The following is a 27429-nucleotide window of genomic DNA, read 5'->3' as shown; positions in this document are numbered from 1 at the left end:
GATTCCTCAGCACCACATAAGCAAAAAGAAAAAAGCCGGAAGTGGTGCTGTGGCTCAAGTGGTAGAGTGCTAGCCTTGAGCTGAAGAGCTGAGGGACAGCACCCAGGCCCAGAGTTCAGGCCCCACAACTGGACCCAAAAATAAAAAAATTAAAAAAATAAGGGAAGCTGAGAGTAATAGGAACTTTAATTCACTGCTTAATAGAACACAGATAATATACCTACATTAGAAGACAGTTTACAGCTCCATTTTAAAATAGTACTGGTATAACTCAGGACCTCACTCTTGCTAAACAGCTATTCCATCACTTAGGTCATTCCTCCAGCACCTTTTTACATAGTATTTTTTGAGGTAGGGACTCACTTTATGCCCAGATCAGCCTGGGCTGCAATCCTACTTAGGTTTTTCCATGTCCCTGGGGATGGATGATAAGTGCATGCTGAGCTCAGACATTGAATGAAACAGAATTTTCTTTTTTTTTTTTTTGTCCATCATGGGGCTTGAACTCTGGGCCTAGGTGCTGTCCCTCATCTCTTCAGCTCAAGGCTAGTGCTCTACCACTTGAGCCACAGCACCACTTTTGGTTTTCTGAGTGGTTTCTTGGAGATAAGAGTCTCACAGACTTTTACTGCCCGGGCTGGCTTTGAACCATGATCCCCACATCTCAGCCTCCTGAGTAGCTAGGATTACAGGTGTGACATACTGGCGCCCGGCTTGAAACAGAATTTTCTATTAATATTTTCAAACTGCATTTGACGGGGGAGGAGGGGTTAATAACATACTCCCAATAATAATGTCAATCTTCCCTTCCTATAATAAATCCTTAGGTAGTTTAAAAGATAAGGTCGGGCTGGGAAGGTAGCTCAGTGGTAGACTGCTTGCTTTGCATGTGTGAGGCCCTGAGTTGGATTCCTCAGCACTACATAAGCAGAAAAAGCCGGAAGTGGCCTTGTGGCTCAGATGGTAGAATGCTAGCCTTGAGCCTTGAGCTGATGAGCTGAGGGATATAGCACCCAGGCCCAGAGTTCAGGCCCCAGGCAGAAAAAAAAAAAAAAAGATACGGTTTTAGCCAGGTGCTGGTAGTCTCATGCCTATAAACCTAGCTATGCAGGAGGCTCAGATCTGAGGATTGTGGCTTGAAGCCAGCCCAGAGAGGAAAGTCTGTGAGACTTTTATCTTCACTAAACTACCAACTACTACTGCTCAAATGGCAGTATGCAAACTTTCAGCAAAAGCAGCTCAGGGACAGCACCCAGGACAGGAGCACATGAGCACACACATATGTACATATACACAGGCATACATACACACCACAGGGTTTTGTCTCCAGAGACTCTAAAGACTAAGACCTGCAATCTACCCTATCAACTAGCATTCCATATAATTCTGAGGGCATTAGATTTTGAAAACATGTCTCCAAAGACTGCTACTAGTCAAATTTCTAAAGGAAAATATATGAAGCTTATAAATATTTCCCAAATACAATATGTATTCCATTGGATATCTAATGGCATATAAGAAAATAATTTGCTATTACCCATTCCTCATGATGTATACCACTTGGTAGCTAATGGCATATAAAAAGCCATTACCTATTTCCTTATATATGTACTTCCAAGTGCCATATGCTATAACTGCTTCTGTCTGCTTCTTTCACTAGAAAGACAAAGCAAACAGACTATTTCTCAAAAGCAGAGGTCAGGAAAGAGATCTGAAAGATGACTATATAAACTAGTTAGAGAAAAGATAGGAAAAAGAAGTTGTGGGCAGTGGTAACAATACGTACAAAGAGGCAGAGAGCCTACCTTACCCTAATACTATTTGTTCTCTTCCTTCTCAAATCTATTTGTACTTTAAAACAATTATTTCTTTTGGTATGTAGTACAGTTAACTTTATGCTATATTTTATTTGTATACTTTATATACTTATTTTTATTCCCTGTACTTCCAAAGAAAGGGAAAATAGTTTGATTATTTCAAGTAGGTAAAGAAATACTGCAATAAGTACCACCTTATTACAAAATTGCCACCCTGGTCAAAGAAACTGTCACCAAAGTAAAAGATATAGCAAATTGAATATCAATCCCACTACAGCTTAATTAACATCAATCCAAGTCATGCTTTCCTCATCACTGGGCTCCATACTGGGAATATAATTAAAGGTCTGGAATTTGTTAGGCAAATATTCTATCACTTGATGCATTCCCCCAGTTGAATACTTTTTTTATTCCAGTAAGAAAGATGTTATCTATTAAATCTCAGGTGGCAGGAGGGAAGAAAAAAAAAAAGAACATTAAGTACCTAAATTATTTCATTGGGTTAAATTATTCATCTGCTATTATTTCCAGGCATCATTTTCACCATCTCCATTTTTTAGGCAGGGGTAAAATGGTTTGCACAACACAACAAGGTTAATGACAGAGCAGAAATCTGAACACAGGTTCACTCAATTCCTGGTTCACAAGTTCCCCCAGTCTACGACACACCCATTTACTTACCCAAGTCTAATCAATATTTACCTAATTCTTTTAAAGGAGATGGCTGTACTCTCAGGGTTTGACCTTGTTCTTTGAATGCTATTGGGGTTGAAGCCAACTGATAAAAAGGTTTCCTTTGTGGTGTTTTAAATGAGTTTGGTTCATAACTGTTGATTTTATATTCAGATTCATCTGCATATTCAGAATTATAGGGTGGAGCTTCTGAAGAAAGTTCTTCAAACCAATTAAGGCTTATGGGTCCTAAATCTGTAATAAATAAATAAATAAAAATTCATCTTAATTTTAATCAACTACAATATACAGAGTTGCAATTTCTAATTCATAACACCAATCTTGGAAGTAATCATGCCATGATGTTACAATATGGACAGGGCTATCAAAATATCTAGAAGTTCTACTCAAAGTTCAAGACTAAGTAAACTACCAAAGAACTGGAAACTTAAAATTCTCCTCTTTCCAATTACCTGCATGAGATTAGATTTTCTTAATATTCGTACAACAATAAACTGCAAGGTATGCCCAGTAGCTCACACTTATAATCATTAATACTTAGGAGACAGAGATTAGGAGGATAGTGATTAGAGGCCATTCTTGGTTAAAAGTTTGAGATCTCATCTTAACCAAAAAGTTGGGTTTGGTGGCATAAGCTTGTCATCCCAGATCTGTAACAATCAATAACAGAAGAACTGAAATACAGATTTAACTTTAAGAAAAATCTTGAAATGCTATTTCAAAAATAACCAAAAGAGGCTGGGAATGCGGCTTAGTGGTAGAGTGCTTGCCTAGCATGCACAAAGCCCTGGGTTTGATTCCTCAGTACCATATAAACAGAAAAAGTGAGAAGAGGTGCTGTGGCTCAAGTGGAAGAGTGCTAGCCTTGAGCAAAAGAAGCTCAAGGACAGTGCCTAGGCCCTGAGTTCAAGCCCCAGGACTGGGAAGAAAAATAACCAAAAGCTGACAAGCCCTGTAGCTCATGATATAACTTTAGCTATTAAGGAGGCTAAAGTCTGAAGAGTAAGCTTCAATAAAATCCTTGGGAAGACAAATCAGTCTCTCATCTCCAAATAACTAGTAAAATAATGGAAGTAGAGGAGACTGGCTCAAGTGGTGGAGTGAGGCCCTGAGTTCAAAGCCCAGTACCAGTACCAAAAACTAACAACAACAAAGGTGTAATACACAAGTGCTGAGATGTGACTAGGTGGTAGAATGCTTGTCAAGGAAGCACAAAGTCTTGAGTATTACCAAACATCAGTATTACCAAGAAAAACAAAGTATAAACAGTCGCAGATATAGATATGAGAATTCAATTGTCATCTAAATTTTCAATTCTGAGGGAAATTTTAAGTCCACAATTTTATACATAACCAAATGTCACTGGTTTTAGAAAAGGTTAAAAAAATTGTTTTGGACCTTTAAATGTTCAGAACAATCCAGGTGTCCGAGGCTCACACCTGTAATCCCAGTTAATCAGAAGGCTAAAATCTGAGGATCCTAATTAGAAGCCTGTCTGGGTAGGAAAGTCTGTGAGACTCATCTCCGACTAATCAACAAGAAGCTGTAGCTGAGAGTGCCAGCCCAGGACAAGCCTGGTATTGGGGTACATGCTTGTAATTTCAATACTGGGAAGGAGGCAACAGGAGAATCAAGAGCTCAATCCCAGCCAGAACTCTGTAGGGAATTCCAGGTCAGCTTGGGCTTCAATAGTGAGACTGATTCAAAAAACAAAGGTAGATAATGATAGAAAGGGTGAGATTGACTGGAATATATTGTAAACTTGTGGAAATGTACTGATGAAATCCCCTTCTGTACAATTAATGTAAGCTAATAAGCTCTTAGTTTTAATTCCTAGCATGAAAAGCTAGAAATTCCTCTTTCCATGTATCAAAGGATTAATGAAACCAAAAAGATTTGATAGTATCTGCTATTTAGAAACAGTATCGATGCTTCTGATTTGCTAGCAGTATTTAACAGGTCTTCCCACCGCTAGCTAAGGGGCCAGACCCCTTATTATATGAACAGTGAACAGAAGCATTTACGATTCCATAAAAATAGCTTACAATGTAAAGCAAGGTGTGAAATATTAAGTTCTTTGTAGCAATTATTCATCATGTGGCCTGAACTCTGGGCCTGGGTGCTGTCCCTCAGCTCTTCAGCTCAAGGCTAGCGCTCTACCACTTGAGCCACAGCGCCACTTTTCGGCTTTTTCTGCTTTTGTGGTGCTGAGGAATCGAAACCAGGGCCTCGTGCATAGGAGGCCAGCACTCTACCACTCAGCCACCTTCTCAGCCCTTATTTTTCTAAGAATATATTCTCTGTGTTATCAAGTTTCATTAAAAAATATTAATACCTGCTTTGCTGCATTGTGTCTTAAAAATTTCAAAAAATGTTGGTCTCCCTGGGGATTCAATAGGCATTTTCTTTGTGGTATTTCTCCAATGCTTGGTTACCACGTCTGCAAAAGAGAAGATAAAAATACTCTTGACACGGATGCGTTTCTTGGGTGAGAGAATGAAATAAAATCAACACTGGTAAGCTGGTCCTCAGTGAAACCATTTACTAAGTCCCAGCTTTGAGCTTTAAAACAGAAATGGCGAGGATGGCCGATATTCTGCAATCGTCCTGTCCAATCAAGGAATCGTTAGTCACATTAACCCCCGGAACAGGGGGCCATAATTTTAGCTAGCTGTCTTATGGGGGAGGGGACGGGGGCTGGTGGCTGCACTGTCGCAGAGGGCCCTAGACGTTATTTGGGAACTCTCAGTCAGAAAATGGTGAATATTGAAATGTACTGGTGTTAGGGAAGGCAGAGACAGGGCGCCGAGGAGAAATTTCAGAACGGGACAACTGTGACGGCTGGCGCTGAGCTCGGGCGGCCCACCCTGGGCCCAAGGGTCGCCGGACCCCAGAGGTGGGCCGCACCGCGGTCACACGGGGCGGCTCCCACCCAGGGGCGCGCGAGGCTCGGCCCGGCTCTCACGCCCGTCCCCTCCCCACACATCACGAACCCACACTCCGGAGGTCCCAGCTCTTTTGTGAGGGGGAGGTGGTGGTGGGGGCCGGAACAGCTGACAAAAACCGCGTTCGCACAGCTTCTCCTCTCGGCGAAACGCCGCCTCAGAGCCGAGCCACCAAACACCCGGACCCCACAGCTCCGCCTCCGCCGCCTCATCGCGGAGCCGCGCGCCAAAAAGCCCGCGCTGGTCATGTGACGCACGACGTCATGACTCGGCGACGTCGTAACCCAGCGCGCGCAGAGTACGCGTCGTCTCCTCCCGGAAGTCGGGCGGAAGTCGTCGACTCCTGTTGGCTACGGCTCTCGACGCTGCTTGTTCTAAGCGAAGGAAAGACGGAGTTCCGGGTGGCCGTGAGGAAGGAGAGGAGCGAGCGGTTACCAGGCTTCCTCCTTTCACTGGGCGGGCCTTCCCTGCACCACCCCGCCGTTCTGGGGACCCCATCTCCATGGAGTCTTTGAGAGGCTTGTGTTCTGCCCTCAGAGCTTAGGCCTGGCCCACGAAGTAGGCCAGCCTTCAGAAAAAGCCCCCAAAACAAAAGCTTCGGAGGTGTGCGTGGCTGTGGATGGCCAGGCTCTGTAGTCGTGAAAGGGGCTTGTCTGTGAGTGTCTGGCTCTCAGGTGGCCCTTGTTCAACTCCTGGAGTAGTTTTCCTGTCTGGCTTATTTCATTGAGCCTAATGTCCTTCAGCCTCATCCATGTTGTTGCAAATAGCAGTTCTCCCCCACCTCCCCAGTTCATCCTGTAAAGTCAAAGTCTAGGCCATGTATCCCAGACTGGCCTCAGCCTTCTTTCTAAAGCGTTGGAATCACCGGCGTGCCTGACCACTCCTGGGTCCCCCTTTTTGTTTTAGAGGATGAATAACATTCCCATAACAATGTCGCAATTTTAATTTGTCAGCAGACACAGGTTTTCCTAGTTTTGACTCTCCTAAGGATGGAATGCTGTAATCTCGTGATTCTGACTTCATTTCCTTCAGGCATACTCTAGAGTGTTGTGCCATCATATGTTTTTTGTGGTGTTTTTTTAACTTTTAAAAAATTATTATAAAGATGATGCACAGAGGGAGTTACAATTACATGTCACCTAATGAGTACATTCCTTCTTGGACAATGTCCCTCCTCTCCTGGCTCTTTCCAAGTTTTTCCCAGTAATTCTATTTTTAAGTTATTAAGGAACCTCCATACTGTTTCCTAAAAAAGCTGTACTTATTTGCATTTCCACCAACAGTATGCAATGGATGATCAGTAGAACAATAAATGAATGGAATTACTTCCTTAAAGCAGAATGGATGAGTCAGAAATGAAAAGCAGCTTTTGAAAAAGATTCAGGACCGGCGAATTGAAGAGGTAGTGAAAAGCAATGAGGAATCAAGTAGCAATGAGACTTTTGTAGGTAGATAGTGGTTCCCTCCTTCAATTAGTGTAATAGGCTGCAGCTCCTGTTAGATTCTGAAATAAATGGAGAAATCCACGATGAACCTGAAGCAAGAGAAGGAAGGGGCGGATGAAGGTGCGAGGCAAAGGCAAGGGCCCAAAGTGCGGGGAGGATATCATATCAGGTCTGAGAACCTGGTAAGGGATGGAGCGCTTTGTCCGTGTTCCGTATGGCTTATACCAGAGTTACGGAAACACAATGCCTTTGAACCAGCCTGGACTTGCAGGGCACAAACAGTCGGACTGGAGACAAAACATGGGTCCCCCAACTTTCCTGGCCAGGCCAGGGATGCTGATGCCAGCAAATGCCTCTGACTACTACATGGACCCTTACAAGAGGGCTCAGCTCAAGGCTATTCTCGCCCAGATGAACTCCAACCCTGGTCTACGGCGGGGCAAGGCCAACACCAAAGAGGTAGGCATACAGGTGAGCCTGCGGGTGGACAAGTCCGTACAGTGCTCGCTGGGGCCTCGAACCCTGAGAAGCTGCTCCCCTTGGGACAGAACTGGTCACAAGGAAACCGGGACAGGCTGGGGCACCTATTCACAAGTGACCCATCAAAGCAGCTTAATACGGCTGCGCAATAGGGAGGATGGGAAAAACAAGGCGCTTTCAGGCCCGGAGGAGGCCAGCCAGCGGCCAACATCAATGCCAAAGTCAGAGGCTGAAGATAATAATCAGGAGGAACTCCAACAGCTCAAAGAGCTGGAAGATGCTGCGGGTTCTGAGGAAAAGATGTGCAAGCAGGAACATGGAGACACAGACACAGATCTGCTTCAGAAACCCAACTTCCAGGTGGATTTTGTTTTCTCTGTTAGTTCTCCACCCTCTACCAACCCTACCTATCATCTGTTTTCTTATTTCTTTTTCTTTTTGCGGGGCAGAATTAGGGATTGAACTCATGCAGGATTAGAGTTCTACCACTTGAGCCACATCTCCAGCTCTGATTTCCTACTCCCGCCCCTGGTTATTTTGGTGATGGAATCTTACAAACCTTTCTACCCAGCCTTGTCTGGCTATGATCCTCGCCATTTACTAGACTCAAGGTCTCAGCCTTGTGAGTAGCTACAGATGTGAACCACCTGCATCTGTCTTGTTTTCTACTTCTGAGGCAATAAAAGGCATGTCTTCTCTCATTCCTGCCTTTTATTTAGTAAGGGAAGAGGAGTTCTGAAGACATGTCTTCTACATGACAAGTGGGTTTTGCAAGTTTCTAGCTTTTTAAACCTCTAACTTTTTAAAGTTGTGAAACCAAGAATCTGGCTACCATTGGAGTGGGGAGTGAGGTGAAAAAGAGTTTCAAGTGTGAGAAATACAAAGGCAGATTTTTCATTTTAAGATAGTGCGGGTGGAAAACAGATTGGGAAGGAATGAATGATAGCAGTGTAAAGAACCACACAGAAATCCTAGAGAGACAAGATACTAAATTAATGGGGTTGCATTGAAGCAAATGTGATTTTTTTAAATGCAAATCAATTAAAAGAGAATCTGTAGATTTTTTCCCCCAATATATTAAAAGACTCTTTCCTCTCTTCAGTTTTTGGAAGCAAAATATGGCTACTTTCACTGTAAAGATTGTAATACCAGATGGGAGAGCGCTTATGTGTGGTGTATTTCTGGAACTAATAAGGTAAGTAAAAGTGAGGGGAATGGAGTGGACACATTTATCTAGATGGAAATATGACTGTCACAGCTCCATTCTTTCTGGCTTCCTCTGTTAAGCTTTTAGTGAATGCACAGTGAATGTTCAAATTCATCTGAATTTGATATGGTCCAGTCCCTGAGTTGTATTCTAATATTGTATGTGGCTCAGTTGTTTTGTTATACAAAATTTCAGGTTTTCTAGTTAAACTTTTGCGCTTGTTTACACTGGGACATTCTGCAACCATGTGTTACACTTTAGGCCTTAGCTGGAGGAGATTTCCAGTTTGTCCACAAGGTGGGGCAATAAGAGACATACTGAGAATAAGTCCCCCTTTCACCAAATTGAGTTGTCAATATACCAAGATTAGGAGACACTTTATTCTGCATTTCCACATTATCATGGACCCTCCTATCAGAATGACTAGATTTGACTGCCACTGCGCAACTTCTGTCTGGTTTTGCTTTCCCTGAATACTTCCTTTTCCAACTATGCTTAGGTTTATTTGATAAAGTTTGTTTTATTTTTTGCGCCAATACAGGGGCTTGAACTCAGCCGTGTGTGTGTGTGTGTGTGTGTGTGTGTGTGTGTGTGTGTGTGTGTGTGTGTGTGTGTGTGTGTGTGTGTGTGTGTGTGTGGTCAGTTGTGGGGCTTGGATTGAGGGCCTGGGCCTCTATGTATTCAAGGCTAGAGCTCTACCACTTGAGCCACAGCACCACTACTGGTTTTTGAGTGGTTAATTGGAGATAAGAATCACATGGGGACTTTTCGGCCTGTGCCAGCTTTGAGCTGCAATCCTCAGATCTTCTTGGAGTAGTAAGGGTTGTAGGAGTGAGGTCACCAATGCTGGGCAAGAGCCTTGTACTCTTGGTTTTTTTTTTTTTTCTGTAGGTTAAACTCTACTATTTGAGTCATAGTACTAATTCCTGCTTCTTGCTGGTTAATTGGAGAGTAGGAGTCTCACAGACTTTCCTGCCTGGGCTGACTTTGGACCTGGATCCTTAAATATCAGCCTTGTGAATAACTAGGATTATAGGTATCATACTAGAATCAGGCCCTTATTGTTTTTTTCCCTTTTTTATTTTTTTATTTTTTTTGTGAACATACTGTACAGAGGGGTTACAATTACATGGGCAAGATAATGAGTACATTTCTTATCAAGCATTTCAGCCTCCTCCTTTGTTTACCCTTTACATCCCTTCCCTGCCTTATTATTGTTATTATTATTATTGAGATAGTGCCAGCCTGAAACTCTTCATCCTTATGACTTAGCCTTCCAAGTGCTGTATTACATGTATGTGTTACTACAACCAGCACTTGTTTCATTAGCCTCTAAGAACATTGGAGTTTGTGCTGCCTTTCTGACTAAAGCACTAGAGAGGGAGAGGGAGTTAAGAGGCATGCTAAGAGTGAATGAAAACAACTCCATATTTTGACTAGCCATTTACTAGACCCAATAGTGGGGCTTGAACTCGGGGCCTCATGTTTGTGCTTAGCCTTTTCACGTAAGGATGGTACTGCCCTTCTTGAACCTTACCTTCACTTCTAGCCCTTTGGATTAATTGGAGTTAAGAGTTTCTCACATTTCTCTGCTCAGGCTATCTTTGACCCTGGATCCTTAGATCATGGGCTTTTGAGTAGCTAGTAAATCAGACATGAGCAACCAGTACCCTATTGTTTTTTGTTTTGTTTTTTGAGAGAGAGAAAGGACCTAATTATGTAGCTCAGACTGATCTCCAACTCTTGATATTCCTGCTTCTTCCTATTGAGTGTTGAGATTACAGGCATGCACCACTACAAATAGTTTTTTTTCCATATTTCTTTTTATTAACACATGTTAGTTGTACACAACACTTTAGTTATGACATTCCCATACATATATACAAAGTATCCCAATCAACATCAGCTATATATCACTCTTCCTCATTCTACTTCTCCCTTCTTAAAACACTTTCAACAGGTTTTATTGCTCTATTTTCATACATGAAAATGTACTATACTACATTGGCTCTGTTCACCTTCTTGGTTTTTCCCTCTCCTGCTGTTGTCTCTTCTTTCAAGCCTGTTTTACCTTCTTGTAATTCAGTTTTTTCTTCTTGCTCCTTCTCTCCCATCTCATGCCAGGATTTTATTCAGGGGTTTAATTTAGGCAGTGTAAGGTCCTAGGACAAAGAATACAGCCAAAAACTTGTCCTCAAGAAACTTACTCTGGTGGTTCACATTTGCGATTTTAGCTACTCAGGAGGTTGAAATGTAAGGATTGCAGTTCAAAGCCACCCTGGCTTTGAATTCCACGGTGGTTAATTGGAAATGAGAGTCTTATGGACTCTATCCAGCAAAAAGCCAGAAGGGAATTGTGGCTCAAGTGGTAGAGTGCCAGCATTGTGTGAAAAAGCAAGTGACAGTGCCCAGGCCCTGAGTTCAAACTCTTATTCTGCATGAAATGATGCAAACAAAATATCAATTGAGGGCTGGGTATAGTGGAATCCATGGCATAGAGTTGGAACAGAAATTACTCAGGAGGGGTGATTCACTTGTCTGAGAGTCAGCACCATCATGTCCAAACAGGACTTTAATCAACAGGAGGAGGAATTGTAGCACAAAATCTAGAAAAAACATAGTCCCAATAGATAATTTCAAATGGTTCAGATATTTTCAAATACATGTCTGGGCTAATAGTAGACTGGGAAAAAAAGAAGGGTTTGGCCCACAAAATGGATACAATTATAGTAAGAGCTACTTCCTGTTGATTACCAGGATGATTCTTTGTTTATTTGGGTAGTTAACAAACTATAGAAAAAAGTAGTATCCAATTTGACAGGTAAGTGAAAGGGACTAGTATGTCTAGTAAAGCTTAAAACTTCAAGGGCTGGTGGCTTCTACCTAATCCTAGTTACTCAGGAGGCTAAAATCTGAGGATCATGGTTTGAAGCCAGCTGGGCAGAATGTCCATGAGACTGTTATCTCCAAATACCCACCAAAAAGGTAGAAATGGATTTATGACTCAAGAGGTATAGTGCTATCCTTGAGGAACAAAGCTAAGGGATGACTCCTCCAGGCCCTTAGTTCAAGCCCCAGGACTGACACTTAACTCCTCCCCTATTCCCACCCCAGAAAAAACAGACTTTTTTGTTGTTGGTCGTGGGGCCTGAACTCTGGGCCTGGGCCTGAACTCTGGGCCTGGGCCTGTCCCTGAGCTCTTCAGCTTAAGGCAGGTACTCTACCACTTCAGCCACAGCACCACTTCCAACTTTTTCTGCTTATGTGGTGCTGAGGAATCAAACCCAGGGCCTCATGAATGCAAGGCAAGCACTCTACCATTGAGCCACCTTTCCAACCCCAAAGAAAGACTCTTAAGGATCAAGGTTGGATTAAAATCAAAGTAGAATATCAGTATATGGATTACTTAACTTTTAGAACTAGGAGACTAGGAGCTACAAGCATATATGAGTTTGTATTAAAAAGGCATTTTTCCCCTCTAGGTTTATTTCAAACAACTCTGCTGCAAATGCCAAAAGAGCTTTAACCCTTACCGAGTAGAGGCGATCCAGTGTCAGGTAAGAACATACATTTTCATTGTGTTTTTAATGCTTGTGTTCAACATGAAACCTCTGTGCTAGGATTTTTGTAGACTTGTATGTTAGCACAGGAGTATTGAGTTTTTAGGACTGGGTATGGCTCAAGTAATATAGTACCTTCTTAGCAAGTATAAGACCCTGAGTTTAAAATTCTGTTTGGTGGAAAAACTGGGCGAGAGAAAAGGAAGGGGTGACATTGTTCAAAAGGAAATGTTCTCATTTCCTGTCTTATAAAATGGTAACTCTTCTGTACCTTACCTTTATAATAACCATAAAAATACTGTATTAAAATTTTGTTTGGGGCTGGGAATGTGGCTTAGTGGAAGAGTGCTTGCCTAGCATGCATGAAGCCCTGGGTTTGGTTCTTTAGTACCATATACACAGAAAAACTGGAAGTGGAACTGTGGCTCAAGTGGTAGATTGTTAACCTTGAGCAAAAAGAAGCTCAAGAACAGTGCCCAGGCCCTGAGACCAAGCCCCAGGATTGGAAAAAGAAAAGGCAAAATTATTATTATTTTTTACTGAGACTGGGACTTGAGCGAACTCAGTACCTGACACACTCTCTCATTGGCTAGTCTGAGCCAACTTGAGCCACCCCCCCACCCCCCATTTGACCTGCTGGACTGGTGCATTCTATTGTTTGAGCCATACCTTCAGTCCTGCTTTTTAGTGCCTAAGCTAAGGTTACAGTATGAGCCACCCATGCCTGGAGGGGGTAAAATTAAAAGAAACAAGTGTTGGATTTCATAAGTATTTAGAATTGTGTAAAATATTTTAGAAAAAGAAAAAGCATAATCTGATTTGCTTTCTCAAAGAGAAACTCACTATTTTGAGTTGTTTATATTGGCATCTTTGTTTATTTGTTTGTTTTGGTCAGTTGTGGGGCTTGAACTCTGGGCCTGGGCACTATCCCTCAGATTTCAGGTCAAGACTAGCGCTCTACCACTTGAGCCACAGTACCATTTTGGCTTTTTTGTTTATGTAGTGCTGAGGAATCGAACCTAGGACCTCATGCATGTGAGGCAAGCACTATACCACTGAGCCACCTTGCCAGCCCATATGGCATGCTTATATCTGATGTATTTTTTTGGTAAAATAACCTGTGTACAACTAAAATATAGGAAATTATTAAGTAACTTGTTTTTTACTGTGTGGTCAGACTTTGGTTTAAGTGTTTTACATATATTATCTCCTGTGTCCTAACCTTTGCAACAAACATTATTCCTACTTTACAGATCCAAAAGCTGAGGTCATTAAATTGAAATAACTTTGGCTTAAGGTTAGACTGATATGATTAAATCTGTTATTGGATTGTTTTTTCCAGTGTTTAGAAAGCCACTGAACTTCCTAATAAGTCCTTTTGACTTTCTTGAGGAAAATTTTAAACCAGCTTGAAGGAAACTTGTATTTAAGCTTTCAGAAAAGAGTGACAATGCTTTTTCATAATCAAGAAGCATTTTTTCTTTTTAGGCAACAGTGGGGACCAAACCTGTGTTTGCAATGCTACATGCTGCTCTACTACTGAGCTGCATTCACACTCACGAAGTTGATTGTAAAAACGAAATCCTTTGTTTCAGCATATTTTCTCTTGTGGGTTGAATATGGTTCAAGTAGGTTATCTGAAAGTAGGAATGAAATCTTTTTTGAAATTGTTCTAGGAATTGGGGGAGAAGGACAAGGGAGAATGATAGAGGGCATAAGATTAATTGAAATACAATATAAACCAGGGAGGAAATGTCACAATGAAATCCCTCCTGTGTAATTAAGCTAATAAAAAATTTCTTCCTGAGGTTGAAGGTATACCTCAGTGATAGAGCACTTGTCAAGTATGTATGAGGCCCTGAGTTTCTTTCCAGCACTGCACAACAGACAAAATCCTTCTCTCCTTCTGTAATTAGTGAAGTAACTATTTTAAACTAGTTTATTAAGAGCTTACCCTTATTAAGTTGGAAATGCCTACCCCTCCCATGCTAGCCAAATGCTCTAATACTTGAGCCCCAGCTACGGCCTGTCAGTGGGTTTTCTAGCCTGAGATTCTTAGTTGTCTTATGTGCAATATGACTACCTACTAAATTGAGTTTAAATGTATTCTATGCCCATTTTAATTTTTTGCTTATGTTCACTTGATTTTTCTAAAAAGCATTCCATTTTCCACTTGATTTAATATTGGTGGTTATTCATTCTTGAATGTTCTTCAGGTGATTACCATCGAGATGATAACGTAATTGACTTACTGAAATCTACAGAAATTTGCCTCTCTTCAACAATACAATGACTTTACAACACTCAAATTCCACATTGCTTCATCCTAACTTACATGATATTGTAGTGTAATTTTAAACTGTATGAGATACTATTTTATATTGTCAGCATTCGTTTAGTATTAGTTACCTATTCTTTGTATTGTCTTTTCTATCTGGGATTATTTTCTTCTTTTTTAAAAAATTTTCTTATTTGGAAAACACATTTTAATATTTTCTGTGGTACAAATGTGTGAAGGTGCCAAATGCTATTCTATCTTCACTCTACCCTCCTTTTTTTTTTTTTTTCTTCTGGTCATGGGGCCGAACTCTGGGCCTGGGCACTGTCCCTCAGCTCTTCAGCTCAAGGCTAGCACCCTACCACTTGAGCCACAGTGCCACTTCTGGCTTGTTTCTGCTTATGTGATGCTAAGAAATCGAATCCAGGGCCTCATGCATGCGAGGCAAGCACTCTACCACTGAGGCAACTTCCTAGCCCTCCCTTCTTTCTTTCTCCAGAGATGGGATCTTGCTATATAGCCTAGGCTGGCCTAGATACCTATTTTAAATTTTCAAAAATTTTTATTTTTAGATACCTTTTTTTGTGTGTGCTAGTTCTGGTGCTTGAGCTCAGGGCCTCACTCTCCCACTTAGCTTTTCAGCCCAAGCTAATTCTTTACCATTTGAACCATACCTATTAGCCTACAGTTCTTGCTCTTCCTACCTCTGTCTCCAAGTACTAAGATCACAAATGTGCACCACTATGCCTAGCTTAAGTCTGTTTGCTTTTTAGATATTTTTCTCTGCTTTGGTTTTCAATAGTTCTGTAATGTGATGAGTTGTTTATTTCCTTTTTCTACTTATTATATCTGTGAGTAATTTCTTGAATCTGTGGCTTGAAGATTTTTATCCCTTTGAAGAAATTTATCTATTTGGTATTCTCCTATTCTTGGCATTTCTTATAATAAACATTTTACTATATTGCTTTCTGTTTCATAGGGTTTTTTGTATATTTTTCTATTTCTATGCTTTTGTGTGTCCTTGCTTCAGTCAGTTGATTTTCTACCAGACTTCTGTGATTCCTCCTAACTTATGGCCTTTTCAGTAGCTGGGATTACTGGCATGCATTTTGATCTTTTCTGCTTGTCTGGTAAGATTATTCTAGATGTATACTAGTTATTGCAAGTAAGGCAAGCCACGGGACTTATGTTTCTTTGGGTTTGGCTTCACTTAATATAAATTTTCCAAGTCTTTCCATTTCCTAACAAATGGGACAGTGTCATTCTTTCTGATGGAGGCATAGAATTCCACACAAACCCACACACACCAAATTTTTTTGATCTATTCATCTACAGGTGCATCTGGGTTGGTTCCATCTTAGCTATGGTGAATAATGCTGCAATAAATATAGTTGTGCTGGTAGCTTTAGTATGGTCTTATTTGTGCAGATTCACCTCTATTTATAGGTTTCCTTCTTTAATGTTTTTACAACTTGCTAGTGCCTTTGAACAATTATTTTTAGCTCAGGTTTTGTAATTGTGCTGGCTAGAATTACCTAGTCTATCATTGCCAGAAGAAGGAATCTACCTTTAGAATATTTTCTTCCTCAAAAAGAACTTGTGACAATACACTTAATCTGCTTAAGATACTTAGAGCAGTGCTAGGTATGTAATACACAGTGTATTAGCTATTAGAATGTTCTTATAGGGAAGGATACTTCTCAATGAAAGAGTGAAGTGTTTAGGTCGTCTTAGGTAATCTGGCTCTAGAACAGGACACTTAACTGGAGTACCTCTCAATGTTGTCTACATCTTATAAAATGTATGAACACTGATATTAAAATTCCTATTTGAAAAATGGCATTGCCCCCTTTTTACAGCTTGGGACCTTCAGAAGACATAGAGCAATGACTATAATTTCAAAATTGGCAGGGTAAGATGGTGGAGCAGGGTAGTCTAGTCTTTTTATTGTGAAAATACCATACAGAAGGATTATAATTACATGGGCAAGGTAATGAGTACATTTCTTATCAAGCATTGTTGCCTCCTCCTTTGTTTCCCCTTCCCATCCCTTCCCATCTCCCTCCCCCGTCCCCCTTCCCCACCCCACCCCTCCAGCCAAAGTTGTAAAGTTCGTTTTTCGACATAACGTATAGTCTTATAGAATGTATTTTTTAAAAACCTATAACTGGCTGGATTGGGATAATTATTGCAAGTTACTGCTTTAAATTTTAGTAAAGATTGGGCTGGGTCAGTGGCTCATGTCTGTAATCCTAGCTACACAGGAGGCTGAGATCTGAGGATCACAGTTCAAAGCCAGCCTGGGCAAGAAAGTCTGTGAGACTTTTATATCCAATAAACCACTGGAAGTGGCACTATGGCTCAAGTGGTGGAGCTCTTGCCTTGAAGAGCTGAGAGACAGTGTCCAGGCCCAGAGTTTTAAGCCCCTGACCACCACCACCACCACCACCAACAAAAGAACAAGAAAAGAAATTAATAAAGATTGGGAATATCTGGAAAGAAAGGAATCTACCTTCTTTTAGAAAACCCCTTCCTCCTAGTTTGAATAACTCAAAATATCTCCAGGCATTGCCAAGATTGTGTGTGTGTGTGTGTGTGTGTATGTAGAAAATCACCCTTGAGACAACTGTTGCTTTATTATATTTTTATTGTTCTTATTTAGATAAATCACTTAATATTCACTCACAGCCCCTCACCATTACCTAGGCACAAATATACAAATTGACACAGACAGTACAAAATGCTTTATTTTTAACTTTTTTCTTCTGCCAGTCCTGGGGCCTGGGTACTATCCCTGAGCTTCTTTTGTTCAAGGCTACTACTCTAACAATTGAGTCATAGCACCACTTCTGTGGTACTGAGGAATTGAATCCAAGGCTTCATGCATATTAGGCAAGCACTCTACCACTAAGCCACATTCTCAAGCCACACTTTTAACTTTTATGTTGTTTTGGCATTTCTCTGATCATTTGTTTTGGAAAAAAATGTGTGATATTTGATGGGACACAAGTGGTTTGTATTACTTGTTCATAGTCTTCTCATGGATACAAGGAAGATCAAAATATCTGGGCTAAGATTAGTAGGGAGAATATTTTGATTTGAGGATTCTACTTGAAGCACTAATTTTGATAATTTACTGTCCAACTTATTCCTTGTTTCCTAAAGACCTGTTCAAAGTCTCGTTGTTCCTGTACTCAAAAGAAAAGACATATTGATCTAAGGAAGCCACATCGACAGGAACTGTGTGGTCGCTGCAAAGACAAGAAATTCTCCTGTGGCAATATTTACAGCTTTAAATACATCATATAGCGGTCACTGTGACATGTGGAATCTTACAACTTACTACACTGTCTTCCTTTTTTCACAGTTTGGCTCTGACTTGACATTGGAAAACAAACAAAGCTTTTGTACTTTTTTCCCATAGGTTGTATAATTGTACTATGCAAATAGAATAAAATAAGTGCATGTAAACTAGACCTTGAAGACACATTGATTGGTGATCCCATAGCACTGGGAGATGGTTGATGCTGTCACTTATGTAAAGGGAAAATGAAGAAGAAAACTGGTCATTTATTTGACAAAGTTATTTTGTTTTTTGTTTTTGGTCAGTGTGGGGCTTGAACTCTGGGCCGGGGTGCTGTCCCTGAGCTCTTCAGCTCAAGGCTAGCACTCTACAACTTGAGCCACAGGGCTACTTCTAGTTTTCTGGTGGTTAATTGGAGATAAGAGTCTCATGGACTTTCCTGCCCAGGCTGGCTTTGAACTGTGATTTTCAGATCTCAGCTTCCTGAGTAGCTAGGATTGATTATTGGTGTGGGCCAATGGCACCTGGCTTTGACAAAATTTTATAAGTAGTGGGTATATAGAAATGATCAAAGGGACTAGGTCCTTGTTTTCCCGTATATTTATTTCAAATGCTGAGTCGGCACCTGACATAAGCCAGACATTGCAACACATCATGTAGGAAAAGACATGGAGACAGAAAGGTCACAGTATAGAGTCAGGATGTGAATTCAACTAGATAATGATTTGTGCCTTATTTATAAGTTCTATGTTTGTTTTTCCTAAAATTCAGATTGTTGGTATGTGCCACAAAAGAAACAAGGTACTCTAATAGAATAACTCTTAGATTGGGAGAAGAGACATGGGGATTATGACATACAGGATGAGGGGAACTGAGAAGATGGTTTGATCGAAGGAAACAGCAAGAACAAATATCCTCAGGAGGCTTGGGAATATGGCTTAGTAGTAAAGTGCTTGCCTAGCATGCATGAAGCATTGGGTTCGATTTCTCAGTACCACATAAATAGAAAAAACCGAAGTGGTGCTGTGGCTCAAGTGGTAGTGCTAGCCTTGAGTAGCAGAAGCTCAGGGACAGTGCCTTGGTCCTGAATTCAAGCCCCAGGACTGGCAAAAAAAGAAAATCCCAAATACCACATAAAAAATATCCTCATGAAGTGGGACATGTTCTTAGCATGTCTCAGGCATGTGCTAAGTATGTACCAGATGTACTAAGAATGAGAAGACCCTAAGGTTAATGTGGGGCATAAATCTGAAGACATGCTATGGTCAAGTATATAAAAACCCATGAAGTAGTTTCAACAAGGCAGTGACAGAAGATTTTGTTTCTCTCTTTGCATGTGTGTGTGTGTGTATGTGTATGTGTGTATGCACACACATGCCAATACTGGAGCTCGAACTCAAGGCTTGGATGCTGTTCCTTAGCTGCTTCTGCTCTAGGCTGGTATTCTACTATTTGAGCCGTACTTCCACTTCTGGCTTCTTTGTGGTTGATTGGAGATAAGAATCTCACACATAGTCAGAGATAAGAATCTCACACATAGTCAGGGGTCAGTGACTCATGCCTGTAATCTTAGCTACTCAGGAGGCTGAGATCTGAGGATCACAGTTCAAAGCCAGCCCAGGCAGAAAAGTCCGTAAGACTCTTATCTCCAATAAACCACTAGAAAACCAGAAGTGGTGTAATGGGTCCACCTGTATCTCTAGTAAAACAATTTGTTTTTTTCCCTTCCCCTCCACAAATTATGCCAACATCAAATACAGTGAAAACAGTGGGGGAGGGACATACAAAGCAAAAAAAAAATCATCTTCAAAATATGTTAGAAACAATAGCAAGAAAGATAAACCATTTGAGTCCTTATCTTGGGGTTCATTTCACCTAACATCAACTGATCTGACCGTTTCTGCTTGACTCAGACATATACTAGTAATTGCAAATAAGGGAAAGCATAGGACCTATGTTTCTTTGGGCCTGGCTTACTTAATATAATTTTTTCCAAGTCTTTCCATTTCCTAACAAATGGGGCAATGTCATTCTTTCTGATGGAGGCATAGAATTCCATTGTGTGTGTGTGGAATGGAATTCTATGTGATATATCTATGTGATATACCTATATATATCACATTTTCTTGATCCATTCATCTACTGGAGGCATCTGGGTTGGTTCCATATCTTAGCTATGCTAAATAATGCTGCAATAAACATAGTTGTGCTAGTAGCTTTGAAGATTTACAGAGAAAATTCTCTGAAGAGGAAAGAAGGATGGCCAATAGACACATGAAGAAATACTCCATCTCCCTAGCCATAAAAGAAATGCAAGTCAAAACAACACTGAGATACCACCTCACTCCAGTTAGAATGGCTATAATTGAGAACTCTAATAATAACAGATGCTGGAGGGGATGTGGACAGAAGGGAACCCTATTGCATTGTTGGTGGGAGTGTAAACTTGTTCAACCACTTTGGAAAGCAGTATGGAGGTTCCTCAAAACACTGTACATAGAGCTCCCCTATGACCCAGCAATCCCACTTTTGGGCATTTACCTGAATGATCACAAACAAGACTATACTATTTGGAGTCTTTTGAGGAACCTCCATACTGCTTTCCAAAGTGGTTGAACAAGTTACACCCCTACCAACAATGGAGTAGGGTTCCCTTTTGGCCACATCCCCTCCAGCATTGGTTGTTATTAGCATTTTTGACCTTTTTTTAGTGTGTGTGCCAGTCATGGGGCTTGAACTCAGTGTGTGGGAGCTATCCCTGAGCTTTTATATTCAAGGCTAATACACTACCACTTGAGCTGTAGCTCCACTTCTGGTGTGTTTTGTTTGTTTTTGGTTCTTAATTGAAGATAAAAGTCTCAAAGACTTCCTTCCTGCACTGGCTTTGAACTAGGATCCTCAGATTTTAAGCCTCCTGAGTAGCTGGGATTACAGGTACGAATGAGCTTTTTAAAAATGGTTATTTGGAGATTGTTTTTGTCCAGGCTGGCTCTGAACTGCAGTCCTTAGATCTCAGCCTTCTCAGTAGCTAGGATTGCAGGCATGAGCCACTAGCACCCAACTCACCTTCAAGAATTCTTATATGTTTGCTAAAATTTCTTACTAAGATACTAAATATTTCATTCAAAAGCTGGCCTATGAAACTATAATACTGATTCTTTAACATATTGAATACATTTTTCACCCACTGATATTTTCAGTTATTTAAAATTTTTTGTGTAGTAGTGGGAATGTACAAATTCATTAGCTTTCTCTTATTTGTCTTTCCATTGGTTTTAAATTGCTCTTATGTATTTGATTCTGGAGCTGTGATGTCTGGATCCAGGTAATACTTGCTCTTGCTTAGATCATCTCTTTTTTTTTTTTTTTGGTCAGTCATGGGGCTTGAACTCTGGCTTGGGCGCTGTCCCTCAGCTCTTCAGCTCAAGGCTAGTGCTCTACCACTTGAGCTACAGTGCTACTTCTGGTTTTCTAGTGGTTTATTGGAGATAGGAGTCTCACGGTCTTTCCTGCTTGGGCTGGCTTTGCGATCATCAGATCTCAGCCTCCTGAGTAGCTAGGATTACAAGCGTGAGCCACCGGCACCAGGCTCTTAGATCATCTCTTAGATCAAAGAAAATATTCATTGTGGAATGAACAATATGGTGATAATACTTAAGCTAAAAATCTTTAAATTCAAGTAGCTGGTTCAAGTTCCTGTATTTGAACAGCCATTAGTACCTTATTAATTCTACAAATGTAAACATAAGCTTTTAAAAGTATTTTCAACTTTTAAGTTAATGAAGTTATTTAAAAATTTTATACTATCTATATTGATATTTAAAGCCTTGAGCCCAGAAACCTGATATGTACCAACATTGAGAGTAATGATTTCAGCCTCCCAAGTTGTTAGGATTACAGGCATGAGACCTAAGTACCCAACAGGAACAACTCTTGGAAAGAAAGAAGAGGTGCAGTCTGGAGCACAAGTAGAGTGATCAGTCCTTCACAGGAGCAGTGATACTGCTGGCTAAAGATAATTTACAGACATGGCAGTGAAGATGAGACTGCCTGACTTGCTTGTTCAATGAACTATGGGATAAAGCCATCAGTTGAGACAGATGGGAAACTGAGGAAAGAGGGCAATATTTGAAATTGGGTATTGGGAAAGTGAAATGGGCAGAAAGGTATAACTGTGTAATAAGTTTCACAGATGGAAGCTTGGAGCTGTGTGAGAAGCAGATGTGATTGTATTTGCCAGCTAGTCATGCCACATCTGACATTTGATGAGGTGTGCAACAGGTTTTAAATATGGCAACCTAATGTTTGTTTCTGGACAACTAGAGTGCTCATTCTTCTCTGGGCTTTCTCTGTGGTTGATTACAGAGAATTTGATGAAGGGCCCAGTCTTTTTTGTTTTTGGTGACTATTGCAGAGGTATAATCTTTGATCAAGGGCCTTGCATGCCACATCCCCAGTGAGTGCCACCCTGAAGTTGTCAACTGTGGCATCCTGCATGGCAAACCGTGTTCATGAACCAGAAAGAAAATGCATGCTCACCGTGTATTTTGTCTTTTTTTTTAGTCTAAAGAAAGTTCTGAACAGAATATCAAGATCACATCACAAAACTTTAAATGTATTTACAGAGTGAATAAGTTACATAGATAAACTTTGAATATGTTTCCGGTGTGCAACAGATTCACATGCACACATCTAATACTTGACAGCCATAAATTTCAGGAGAAAACTCAAGAATGGCCCTTTACATATATATTATAAATAAAATATGACATTCTTAGGAAACAAAGTGACAACTCATATTTTACCATTATGATTCTGGCTATCAAATGGATATTAAAATATGCATGCGTGACAGGTGAAAAGACATAGAATTGATAATGCAAGTAACTTTTCTCTACAAAATGGCAAAGTTAATTAAAATGAACACTCATCCTTCTGTAGTATAAATATGCTCATAAAAGCAACCTTCTAGTAAAAAGCAGCCAAGATCTTTAAAAAGAGTCTCTCTGGATCATTGACGGTGCAAAGAGATCTGGGCCCTTTAGAAACAGTAGCCTAGCAACGTAAGAAAGGTACTTCATAGCAGCTCCTTTTAGATACAGTAATTGTATTCAAATAACAGTGTACATTAAATTGTAGTCCATTTACAATTCCCTTTTCAAATACACAGGCTTATCAGCTGTTGACCATCTTACAATTTTTTCAGTGTCCAGCTTCATTCTGCCTGCCCTCTTTCTCAGCCCACCAAAAAAAAAAAAAAAACCCAAAAAACAAAAAAAAGGAAAAAAAGATAAAGGAGAAGGGGAACGAATGTACAAGTTTTAGAATATAAAACTTTTTAGTGAAGAAAACATTGCACTTTTTTGCCAATCTAAAGATGCTTCTAGAAAGGAAGGTATTGTTCAGGGTCGGCTTTGGTATGCGATGTAAGTGACTCCTTCAGTAGTGAGTTGCATGTGCTCAGGAAAGGAAAACACACAGGTGCCACACAGCAGGGTAGGTAGAGTCTGTCTCCAGAGGTCCTAGGCTACCTTGGTTCTTAAGAGTATTGCTACATGTTGGAAGTTCTGCCATCTTCTTTAGAAAAAGTCCTACAGGTAACAAGAGGGAGAACAGTCTGTCCAAGCCTTGCAAAGACTGTGAAGACACTGAAAGACATGGCCCCAGCATGGCAGCACCCCCAGCTTGGAAAGCATGGGGGATGGGTGGCTCCTGTCAGAGACTAGTGCCAGAAACACTGGAGTCTGGGAGGAAAGCAGTGAGGACTCGGTAACTCTGGGCCCTGCGGATCATGTCCCGAATCTCCATGTTCAACTCCATCAGCTTGGTGCAGATTTCAGTTAAGCTCTGGTTAGATCCCACCAGTGCATAGGTACCCGTCTGTCCCAGGGTTTGGTGACGGAAATAAATATTCAGTAGTGTCTGGACTTCATCATCGGAACTGCTTCCAAAGATGTCATTGGGCCAAAGACTTCTGAAGTCAAGAAAGAACAGCACAAATTAGAGGAGCTGTTGCTCACAAAGGCTGTGGTCATGAATCATCATTAGTATAAGAATATTACTTTGAAAAATGCTTTCTATGGTTAAGAGGTATGGCTCAAGTGGTAGAGTAACTGTGTATCAAAAGTGAGGTCCTCAGTTTAAACTCCAGTACTGCCAAAAGGCCGGGTGAGTGGGAAACTCTTAAACATTTTTGTGCTGATTCTGGGGCTTGAACTCAGGCCCTGAGCACTATCCTTTAACTTTTTTCAGTTAAGGATCGTACTGTACCACTTGAGCTACACCTCCACTTTCAGCTTTTTGCTGGTTGATTGGAGCCAAGATACAGACTTTTCTGCCCAGTTGCTTTTTGTTCTTTTTTTGTTTGTTTGTTTGTTTGGTCATGGAGCTTGAACTCTGGGCCTGGGTGCTATCTCTCAGCTCTTCAGCTGAAGGCAAGCACTCTACCACCTGAGCCACAATGCCACTTCCGGTTTTCTGGTGGTTAATTGGAGATAAAAAGTCTCATGGACTTTTCCTGCCCAGGATGGCTTTGAATTGAAATTCTCGGATCTCAGCCTCCTGAGTAGCTAGGATTACAGGTCTGAGCTACCAGTGGCTAGCCCCAGGCTGGTTTTGAACTGGGATCTTTAGCTCTTCGCCTCTTAAGTAGGTTTTATTGGAGTGAACCAACATCTGCCTGGCTAAGATACAACATGATTTGCCCAGCCCAAGTATACAATTCCTTAGGTTTTAATATATTCAGAGTTGTACCAATACTATGATTGGATATTATTGTTTTTCATAAACCTGTAAGAGTATACAAATATCAGAATGGAATTTTTCTTTTGTCAGTCATGGGGCTTGAACTCAGGGCCAAGGTAATGTCCCTGAGCTCTTTACTAAAGGGCTAGAGCTCTACTATTTTGAGTTACAGCTCCACTTCCAGTTTTTGAATGGTTAATTGGAGATGAGTCTCACTGAGACTTTTCTGTCTGGAATTGTGATCCTTACATCTTAGCCTCCTGAGTAGCTAGGATTATAGGTGTGAGCTACCATCTAATTTACTATGGCACTCTGGTGCTAATGAATTGGAATATAGTATAAAAATGCACAGAAGAGGGTAAGGGAAAGTGGGAGAAAAACAGGGGAGGGGGCAACAATGTTCAACAAGAAATGTATTCATTATCTTACATATGCAACTGTAACCCCTCTGTACATCACCTTCACAATAAAGTTAAATAAAAAAGAAAATGCAAAGAGAGCCGGGAGCTGGCGGATCCCAAACTACAATCCTAGCTACTAAGGAGACCGAGACCAGCAGGATTTAGAGCCATCCTGGGCAGAAAAATCCACAGGATTCCATCTCTAAAGACTAGCAAAATGGTAGGCTGGAGATGTCATTCAAGTGGAAGAGTGCCAGCTAGGCTTTAAAGCAGATGGAAGCCTTCGACCCCACTCCCATGTGGTGGAGTATATTCCTACTTTATTCTTTCTTCCAGTTAAGTACACTTGGACTTTCTTGTCTTTTTTTTTTTTAAGGTGAGGGATGGTTTGAAACGCTGAGTTAAAACCCTGGTACTGACATGCGTGCATGTGTGTGCATGTGCACACACACACACACACACACACACACACACACACACACACACATGCACAGAGTAGGGAGGAAAAGAACTACTCCCCCCTCCCCCCCCTCAGTTTTTCCTGTGGTAAATCCATCTCTAACCATGGCAAAGTCAAGATCGGATACACACACATGGGAGGAAATAACCACCCCCCTAGTTTTTTCCTGTGGTTAATCCATCCATTCCTAACCATGGCAAAGTCAAAATCAGGTGCGTACTCTCTCTCTCTCTCTCTCTCTCAGAATAAACCACCCCCCCACCGTGAATCCATCCATCCCTAACCATGCAAAGTCAAGATTGGGTTCATTTCCTATAAATGATATCTAAAAGAAACAGTAGAATGACCTGCATTCCCGGATTTGCCGCAAAGCTTTGCCCAGCTCATTGTTCTTCAGGCACTCCAGCATGGACTGGATGGCAGCTTCAGTGGACGTGAATGTGGGCTCGGACCATGCTCCCTCTATGTAAAGTGGGTCTGCAGCGATGGCTGCAGTGGCCTCCTTCAGGTTCTTCTTCAGGTCACTCAGTTCTCTGGACATGTTCAGCAGCTGTTTGTGTAGAAAAAAAAACAAAACCCAAAGACCATATTTTACTACAGGAAAGAAATCTGACAATATATCTCAGTTAATAAAAACATGATTGCACTACCTGGCACATCTAAAGCTTTGCATATTTTAAAATGCACTAAATAACTTTATCAATATTAAATAACTTTACACATCAACCAACACATGATGAGACTTTGTTGAAAATGCTTTTTGTTTGGGAAGAACATAAAATGCAAAAGGGGACACACTTAAGGGTAGGGCAGATCAGGGTTTGATTAACAACCTGTAGGACAGCAAGGTCCCCTGGTCCCCCTTATCTGTAGGAGATAAGTTCTAAGACTCTTCCCACCCCCATCCCCCCACAACAGTGGATGCTTGAGACCTTGGATATTACTGAACATGATATATACTGTGCTTTTTCATATATATGTGTATATATATATCTGTGACAAAGCTTGATGTACAAATTATACACAGTAAGAAATGGTCCTGTTTTATTGTTAGTTAATTATAACAAAACATCAAAGCAAAAATTATTGAAAATGTATATTTTCTTCTAGAAATTTCCATTTCATATTTTTTTACAGGGGTAGAAGTTGACTGTGGATAACTGGAAGCATGGAAAACAAAATGAGATGAGAGGGGAGCAATTCTACTGCTATAATTTGGATCTGATTTGTCCCTTGAACTCATGCAGGAGGTTAGCCTCCAAAGTCTGACATTGATGGTGTACAAAGGGTATTTAATTGGCCTCTGACTCTGGTGGCTAGAGGTGGAGCTTTTGGGAAGTGTTTAGATTAAGCCATACCAGTGGAATGGTAGTAATTGAATCCTGTTGGCTTTATAAGGAGGGAGAGAATTTACACAGATATATAGGGCTTTCTTTTATGACGTGGTGGCAGCTAGAACCTATGCTATGCTCTTTGGACTTGGAGCCTCTAAAATTGTGAGCTAAATAAATCTTTCATCTTTGTAATGTTGCTGGCTTCTGGCATTTTGTTACAGCAATCGAAGGCTGACTAACACACTATGTGGGTGAAATCAAGTAAATAGACTTTCCCATGCCTCATGTTTCTCATAGGGAAGACTGATATTACCCACCCCACAGTTCTATTTTAAAGACTAACTGAAATAATATATGTTAAATATGTAGTGCAATTTGGCACACAAGTGCTCAGTAAATGAACATGATCTGTATTCTAATCACTTGTTCCCAGCTTGTTCTATGCCTTGGAAGAAGCCTGAAAACATAATTTTAGGAAAGAGTGAAAGGAATAATTTTTAAGTAATCCTAGAATGTTACAGAAGTAAAGGGTATTTCCCCAAAAATTCCTGGAAGTAAGCCAGGCAAAGTGGCATGTGCCTGTAGTCCCAGCAACTTGGAAAACTGAAACAGGAGGATCACTTGGACTTAGGAGTTCAAAGGCAGGCTAGGGAAGATAGCAAGACTGGTCTCAAAAAAAAAAGACTGGAAATAAAGATCCCAGAGTGTTATAATGTAAATCCCAAGAGAGAATCCACAGCTTCACTTTCAAGTTTCCTCAA

The 27429-nt window shown here is 40.8% G+C and overlaps 3 protein-coding genes across 3 annotated transcripts in view; 1 reads left to right on the top strand and 2 right to left on the bottom strand.

Annotated features, from left to right (window-relative positions):
* Nucleotides 1-5588, bottom strand: part of Brca2 (breast cancer 2, early onset) — a 76401-nt gene extending 70813 nt beyond the window's left edge. Inside the window, 3 exon segments of the mRNA XM_013027268.1 lie at nucleotides 2520-2744; nucleotides 4846-4950; nucleotides 5504-5588. Coding sequence (XP_012882722.1) covers nucleotides 2520-2744; nucleotides 4846-4912 — 292 coding nt within the window. The 5' untranslated portion in view covers nucleotides 4913-4950; nucleotides 5504-5588.
* Nucleotides 5589-7089: 1501 nt separating this feature from the next.
* On the top strand, nucleotides 7090-17855 carry Zar1l (zygote arrest 1-like). Its single transcript, XM_013027289.1, has 4 exons — nucleotides 7090-7740; nucleotides 8483-8575; nucleotides 12070-12144; nucleotides 17591-17855. Exons 1-4 carry the CDS (start codon nucleotides 7090-7092, stop codon nucleotides 17732-17734), a joined length of 963 nt encoding a protein of 320 aa, XP_012882743.1. The 3' UTR covers nucleotides 17735-17855.
* A 4468-nt stretch (nucleotides 17856-22323) lies between these two features.
* Nucleotides 22324-27429, bottom strand: part of Fry (furry homolog (Drosophila)) — a 291396-nt gene continuing 286290 nt past the window's right edge. The window contains exons 60-61 of the mRNA XM_013027318.1: nucleotides 25682-25884; nucleotides 22324-23703 (exon numbers count right to left, since the gene is read on the bottom strand). Of these exons, the coding sequence (XP_012882772.1) occupies nucleotides 23445-23703; nucleotides 25682-25884 (462 nt within the window). The 3' untranslated portion in view covers nucleotides 22324-23444. The remainder of the gene's footprint in view (nucleotides 23704-25681; nucleotides 25885-27429) is intronic.

Source organism: Dipodomys ordii, unplaced genomic scaffold (genome assembly GCF_000151885.1).
Source record: "Dipodomys ordii isolate 6190 unplaced genomic scaffold, Dord_2.0 Scaffold102, whole genome shotgun sequence".
Taxonomy (NCBI): domain Eukaryota; kingdom Metazoa; phylum Chordata; class Mammalia; order Rodentia; family Heteromyidae; genus Dipodomys; species Dipodomys ordii.
The sequence above is the reverse complement of the archived record's forward strand: the minus strand, read 5'-3'. Positions and strand labels throughout refer to the sequence as shown.

What these genes read in the sequence shown, in the direction of transcription:
- Zar1l (XM_013027289.1), top strand. Translation starts at nt 7,090, where the DNA reads ATGGAGCGCTTTGTCCGTGTTCCGTATGGCTTATACCAGAGTTACGGA. An exon ending in TTCAGAAACCCAACTTCCAG is followed by an intron (nt 7,741 to 8,482) that starts GTGGATTTTGTT and finishes TCCTCTCTTCAG; the next exon opens with TTTTTGGAAGCAAAATATGG. An exon ending in GTATTTCTGGAACTAATAAG is followed by an intron (nt 8,576 to 12,069) that starts GTAAGTAAAAGT and finishes TTTCCCCTCTAG; the next exon opens with GTTTATTTCAAACAACTCTG.